General features: G+C 50.3%; 1 protein-coding gene across 1 annotated transcript in view; it reads right to left on the bottom strand.

The window, feature by feature from the left end:
- Positions 1-290: 290 nt before the first annotated feature.
- LOC117734484 (monocyte to macrophage differentiation factor 2-like) overlaps positions 291-7,274 on the bottom strand; it is a 9,882-nt gene continuing 2,898 nt past the window's right edge. Inside the window, exons 2-7 of the mRNA XM_034538497.1 lie at positions 6,627-6,708; positions 5,775-5,935; positions 5,123-5,197; positions 4,928-5,029; positions 4,716-4,785; positions 291-1,088 (exon numbers count right to left, since the gene is read on the bottom strand). Of these exons, the coding sequence (XP_034394388.1) occupies positions 888-1,088; positions 4,716-4,785; positions 4,928-5,029; positions 5,123-5,197; positions 5,775-5,935; positions 6,627-6,708 (691 nt within the window). The 3' untranslated portion in view covers positions 291-887. The remainder of the gene's footprint in view (positions 1,089-4,715; positions 4,786-4,927; positions 5,030-5,122; positions 5,198-5,774; positions 5,936-6,626; positions 6,709-7,274) is intronic.

Below are 7,274 nucleotides of genomic sequence, written 5' to 3'. Positions count from 1 at the left end.
GAAGAAGTATAAAAATTAAGACTGTAAAAATAAAAAATGGTGTCTAAAATGCCCCGTGTTAATTCTGTAATCATCTGAGGATATAAGGGAATTATTATGTTGCTGATAGAAAAGTGCTCAAGGGAAAGAGGGCATCACTTACAAAACAACTCGCAATCATCGTCTTCTAAACAAGTCAATCAAAGCATACAGCCATGACCCTCCTTGTGATTTTAACATGTGACCCAGAAAACTCTTTTAGACTCTTCATCTTTCAAATAACGTGACTTATGAGACTTGATTATTGTTTGTTTTTTTGGCAGATTCCATACAAATGCAACTAAGTCAACCTAAGATGAGTGTGTTTGTTTATGAAAACAAGTGGAAGCGAAGGTGCTGGATGGAGTACCGACTCTATATTTCCATACTTTACAGCTGTGCAAAAATGGACAAAACAAAAATAAAGTTGGGGTTAGCACCAATGTGAAGGAATGCCTTTGTGGCAGGTTTGACCACCTCACTCATGGTCGGGGTCAGCTAACCCAGGCTAGGTTAGCAGGTGAGGTCACAGACTGTATATCATAAGTTCTGTGACTGAGATGTTTGATTAAGGGAATAGTTTGACATTTTTAAAGGCGTATTTTTGCTTTCTGTCTGCTCTATAATTAGCATGTTGACATGATTTTTAGTTCCACGTGTCAGCGTGTTTGGTCCCAGTGGAGAATATCATGTCACCTGCAGCTGTCAGGGCTGATACCCGTCAGCACCATCCCTCCAGGTGGAGCCTTATGAGTCAGATAAGTTGTTGTCAAAAGACAGTCTCCTGACTTCGACTCGCTTTTCGCAAGTCAGTCACGTGGTGTGGAACCGCGTGATGATGATGATGATGCTCAGCTGAGAGCGGCTAGTCACCTCGACGTCTGCAGCGGCGGTCCAGGTAAGTACAGGTACCTCCAGATGGCGTAATAATGACAGCACGCTCCCGCTGCCACGAAAAGATGCCAGATTGCGTGGGCGAAGGGGACGAGGCCGTCGCTCTTGAAGAAGGCCGCGCCCACCACATAGAAGACCCCTCCCAATGCCAGTTCACACACACCTGCACGCTCCACCTGTAACAGTTCAAACAGTCACATAAGTGATGATTTGGTGGAGTAAAGAATGTAAAGGTCAACAAAAAATGTTTAAGGTGCAAAAAATACATAGTAATACATTTAATAATGATCAAATAATCTTTATTTATTCTCTATCTCAAAGAAAAAAAGGCTACAGTGTGGTGGAAGTTGTTTTAGTGACTTTAGTGAGATCTTGCAAATTTTAATTCAGGAATTTGAGATTGTTAATATTTTGTGTTTTACATTTACCAACGAACACAGAATTCTTTGTCAAAATGTGTTACTCTCTTTACACCTGTTTCAATGAAGTTTGCAAATAAAAATGAAACAATTCTGAGCCCATCCGTTTTAGTAAATTATGTTTTTGACAGAACAAATCATACAATTATATGTTTCTGATTCCTTTTTAAAGATTGACATCTTCCGCAGGAATTAATGGGCTTGAGAACCACAGACAACAGTATTGAGAGACAGACTAAAGATGTATTGGGTCATGGGATTTGTAGACAATAAAAAAATATAAAGAATATATATATATAATTGTTGTACTATATTATCCATCCATCCATTATCACCCGCTTATTCGGGGTCGGGTCGCGGTGGCAGCAGGTTCAGCAGGCCGACCCAGGCTTCCCTCTCACCCGCAGCACTTTCCAGCTCATTCTGGGGGATCCCGAGGCGTTCCAAGGCCAGCCGGGAGATATAATCCCTCCAGCGTGTCCTCGGTCTTCCCCGGGGCCTCCTACCAGTTGGACGTGCCCGGAAAACCTCTAATGGGAGGCGTCCAGGAGGCATCCTAACTAGATGCCCGAACCACCTCAGCTGACTCCTTTCGACACGAAGGAGCAGCGACTCGACTCCAAGCTCCCCCCTGATGTCCGAGCTCCTTACCCTATCTCTAAGGCTGAGCCCGGCCACCCTACGGAGGAAGCTCATTTCGGCCGCTTGTATCCGAGATCTCGTTCTTTCGGTCACGACCCAGAGTTCGTGACCATAGGTGAGGGTTGGAACGTAGACCGACCAGTAAATGGAGAGCTTTGCCTTCCGGCTCAGCTCCCTCTTCACTAAGACGGACCGGTACAGCGCCTGTTTTACTGCTGCAGCCGCACCGATCCGCCTATCGATCTCCCGCTCCACCTTACCCTCACTCGTGAACAAGACCCCGAGATACTTGAACTCCTTCGCTTGGGGTAGGCAGTTTGCCCCCACCTGGAGGGAGCAATCCGCCGGTTTCCGGCAGAGCACCATGGCCTCAGATTTGGAGGTGCTAACTCTCATCCCTGCCGCTTCGCACTCGGCTGCAAAACGCCCCAGTGAATGCTGGAGGTCACGGTCCGAGGAGGCAAACAGGACCACATCATCCGCAAACAGCAGAGAGGCGATCCCGAGACTCCCGAACCGGATCCTCTCCGCCCCCTGGCTGCGCCTAGATATCCTGTCCATGAAGGTCACGAACAGGACCGGTGATAAAGGGCAGCCCTGGCGGAGGCCAACACCCACCGGGAACGTGTCTGACTTACTACCGAGGAGACGAACACAGCTCCTACTGCAGGCATACAGAGACCGGACTGCCCGTGCCAACGGGTCCGGCACCCCATACTCCCGCAGCACCCCCCACAAAAACCCCCGAGGGACCCGGTCGAAAGCCTTCTCCAGGTCTACAAAGCACATGTAAACTGGTTGGGCAAACTCCCAGGACCCCTCCAGTAATCTTGCGAGGGTAAAGAGCTGGTCCACTGTTCCACGACCGGGACGGAATCCGCACTGTTCGTCCTGAATCTGAGGTTCGACAAGCGGTCGGAGCCTCCTCTCCAGCACCCTGGCATAAGCTTTTCCCGGGAGGCTGAGCAGTGTGATACCACGATAGTTCGAGCACACTCTCCGGTCCCCCTTCTTGAAGATGGGAACCACCACCCCGGTCTGCCAGTCCATGGGCACTGTTCCCGACCCCCATGCGACACTGAAAAGGCGTGTCAACCAAGACAGCCCAACAATGTCCAGCGCTTTCAGCATCTCAGGGCGGATCTCATCCACCCCTGGCGCCTTGCCACCAAGGAGCTTTTTGACTACCTTAGCGACCTCTGCCAGGGATATGGGTGAATCCACCCCAAAGTCTTCCGGCGCTGCCCCCTCTCCGGGGGACATGTTGGCCGGGTTTAGGAGTTCCTCAAAGTGCTCTTTCCACCGCCCGACGATGTCCCCAGTCCGGGTCAGCAGTTCCCCCCCCCTGCTGAGAACAGCCTGGGGTAGACCCTGCTTTCCCTTCCTGAGCCGTCGGATGGTTTGCCAGAACTTCCTTGAGGCCAACCGAAAGTCCTTCTCCATGGCCTCCCCGAACTCCTCCCATGCCCGAGTTTTAGCCTCCGCGACCATCGTCGCTGCAGCCCTTTTGGCCCGCCGGTACCCGTCAGCTGCTTCAGGAGACCCCTGGGCCAGCCAGGCCCGAAAGGCCTCCTTCTTCAGTTTGACGGCTACCCTCACCCCCGGTGTCCACCACCGGGTTCTAGGGTTGCCGCCACGACAGGCACCGATGACCTTCCGGCCACAGCCCCGAGCAGCCGCGTCCACAATAGAGGCTTTGAACAAGGTCCACTCGGATTCCATGTCCCCAGCCTCCCTCGGGATTTGTGAGAAGTTCTTCCGGAGGTGGGAGTTGAAGACCTCCCGGACAGGATCCTCTGCCAGACGTTCCCAGTTCACCCTCACTACACGTTTGGGCTTGCCAGGTCTCTCTAGCCGAGTCCCCCGCCATCTGATCCAACTCACCACCAGGTGGTGATCAGTTGACAGCTCTGCTCCTCTCTTCACCCGAGTGTCCAAGACATACGGCCGCAGATCAGATGATACGATTACAAAGTCGATCATTGATCTCCGGCCTAAGGTGTTCTGGTACCAGGTACACTTATGAGCCACCTTATGTTCGAACATGGTGTTCGTTATGGACAAACTGTGGCTAGCACAGAAGTCCAACAACAAAACACCATTCGGGTTCAGATCGGGCAAGCCGTTCCTCCCAATCACGCCCCGCCAGGTTTCTCTGTCATTGCCCACGTGAGCGTTGAAGTCTCCCAGGAGAACTATGGAGTCGGCAGGCGGCGCCCTTTCCAGGACCCCTCCCACCGACTCCAAGAAGGCCGGATACTCCGAAATGCTGTTCGGTGCATAAGCACAAACAACAGTCAGAGCCTTACTCCCCGCAACCCGTAGGCGCAGGGAGGCGACCCTCTCGTTCCCCGGGGAAAACTCCAACACAGCGGCGCTCAGCCGGGGGCTCGTGAGTATCCCCACTCCCGCCCGGCGCCTCTCACCCTGGGCAACTCCAGAAAAGGACAAAGTCCAACCCTTCTCCAGGAGCTTGGTTCCAGAGCCCATGCTGTGCGTGGAGGTGAGCCCATAACTATATTATATCACAATCTAATAAAGCTTATACCTGGGAGAAAGTGAATTTAAAACATATACGTACATACGTTACACTAACTAGATGTAATGTGTAATGGTCTACAACGGGTCTGCTTCTTTAAATACTGACAGTGTGCGACTCCAACACAACAACAGGAAGCCTGCTGCAGAGGAAGAAAGCCCATTTCTTTTGTCTCAGAAGCCGGATTTGTGCTTCGTGCTCACCATAGACAGGATGACCAGAGCGGGGACGACCCCCATGGCCACGTAGCCAAACAACTCCACCAGCTTGTACCTGCAGGTACAAAACAGACAACGTGAAAAGCTGAAAAGCACAACAACTCCAGTCTGCTGTGTTATTGGTTCTGCTTCAAACAGCAGCCCGGTGTTTGCTGTAAACACTTGGGTGGGGGGGTCACAGAGGCAGGCTGTGTTACCTCTCGTGGAAGAGGAAGACATAAATCGACCCTACACAAGCCATGGCCCATATCAGCCAGCGCATGTGGCACGCCCAGGGCCCCAGCTCCCTCAGCATCAGCCTGCAGAGGAGACACAGCAGGACGTTCACTATCTGGGTGAACTATCTGGGTACGCTACCCACACAGGCGGCGCGTTAACCCCCCTTGACCCACCAGGGAGAGTAGGAGGCCGCGATGAAAAAGTAGATGGCCATTCTGTCGCACATGTGGAACCGGCGCTCCACCATCCTACACACAGACACAGAGAGGGAGAGCTTGTAAATCATGGCAACCTTTATGGAGTTTCATCCATAATCTCTACTACACAAGGAACGTTTGTTTTTGTTTTTCAGTGCATGGCAGGTGTCACATTTTAGAAGACAAATGTTGTTGTTATGAAAACACCCACATTCCCGTGAGCCTGTCCTTCGACACATGAAACGGGGCTTGTTGTGTCTTTTTTTGGTACACGTGTGTGACACGCTAGAGGAGTGGTTTAAGAGTGAGAATCTATCCCAGCCGACATCATGCATTACATCATGCAAGTGTGTGTTTGACCGTTAAATATGTGAGTGAATGACTTTTAGAGGGTGTGAAGTTGAAGTGGATGTGAAGATATTTTTCATTAGCACGCCACATCTGTCGTTTGCTCCCTGGCCTTCTGGCTCAGTCGTAATTAACAAACTGCACGTCTGAGTGTGATGTGATTGTCTACCGGAGCAGCACATCAGCACACACATGCACATCTGCCAAATCCCTACCAGCGTTTTCGTGCCACACATACACACACACACACACACACACACACACACACACACAAACACACCGGAGGTGGCTGATTTTCCAGGCAGCGGTGTGGAAGAGTGTTGAGGTGACAAAAAGGCCGGTGAGGCCGCTCCCATAGAGCCAGGCAGCCACACGATGCCATTGGTCCACAGACAGGAAGTAGAGCACAGACCCGCCCACCAGACTGGGAAGGATCCACAACTAGAAGAAAATCAGAAAGAAACATTTTACTTGGGAGATTTTCTTCCTTGTGGGAGAATTATTCAGTATTTGTCCTAAAAAAGTGTTCCTGGCACGTGTTAACATTCTTCTCTATCTCTCTAAATCCAGCAACAACAAAAACAAAAGCTGCAACCTCTGTTCAAGAAATTGTTCAATCATTTTGTTTTCATTTGCGTTCTTGCAGTGAGTTCAACAAGGAGATTGATAATACTCTAATAACTAAATGCTAATTATTACCATAACCCAATGTCCTCATCCAACCCAAACCATCGAACTACTCCTTTAGCTGATTCTGTATCAAAGGGGAAGATGATACTTGATGTTTATGGGATACACTGCCCTGTGAAATGGCACACAGTGAATGAATGGATGGATGAATGAATGGATGGATGAATGGAATGAACAATCAGAATCCCCCCGGCGCAGTTGAGGCTATACAGTCATTACGGACGTGTTTTCTCTCCGTTTCCTTCCATGTCTCTCTGTCGGTTTCACTCTTCGGATGGAGGCCGGAGGCGCGCAGGGATTACAGCAGATTAGAGGAAACTACAGGCTGAATCTCAGATTATAACCTCCATGGCACGGCCCCAAAAAAAACACAGGGGGGGCGGGGGGGGCTGTGTGGGAGAGTGGGAGTGAAAGTGACTTCCTGTGTGTCTGCTCCGCTCACCCCGTGTGTGGCACAGTTTGCAGCATGTTCATACTCAGTGGGCTGGTATCTCTTACTGGCTGGGACCCTGCAGTTCATGAACCTGAGAGAGGGGTGGGGTGAGGAGGGGAGGGGGGGGGGGGGGCAGAGTGAGAGACAGAAAGAGGGGGAGACATGGGGGTGTGTTCAGTTAATGAATGCAGATCTGGAGGGAAAAACAAGGTTCTGCCTTATTAGTTAATACGTTACTGTGTGCTGAACCCACGGCGGTCAATGGTGTGTGTGTGTGTGTGTGTGTGTGTGTGTGTGTGTGTGTGTGTGTGAGTCTGTGTGTGATGGTCATTCTTGAAGGATTTACAGGTCTTTAATCCACATCACGTTGTCTGAATTTTAGTGTGCCTCATCGTTGCTGGGGCAACTGTCCGCATTTCTATGGTCACCAGTGATGTTAGTGGCTGTACTGCAACAACAGGATGCCACTGACCACGGACTATTAACTTTATTTGCATTATTTGTTATGTTGCCATATACTACTGAGAAAGATACTTTGTGTGAGTGTGTGTGGTGTGAGTGCATGTGTGTGTTGTGTAGACTATTTAATCAGCAGTAAACCTCTCAATCCCAGCTTACAGGGGAAAACACATCTGGAAATGTTACGAAACCACATTT

This window comes from Cyclopterus lumpus, chromosome 8 (genome assembly GCF_009769545.1).
Source record: "Cyclopterus lumpus isolate fCycLum1 chromosome 8, fCycLum1.pri, whole genome shotgun sequence".
Taxonomy (NCBI): Eukaryota; Metazoa; Chordata; class Actinopteri; order Perciformes; family Cyclopteridae; genus Cyclopterus; species Cyclopterus lumpus.
The sequence above is the reverse complement of the archived record's forward strand: the minus strand, read 5'-3'. Positions and strand labels throughout refer to the sequence as shown.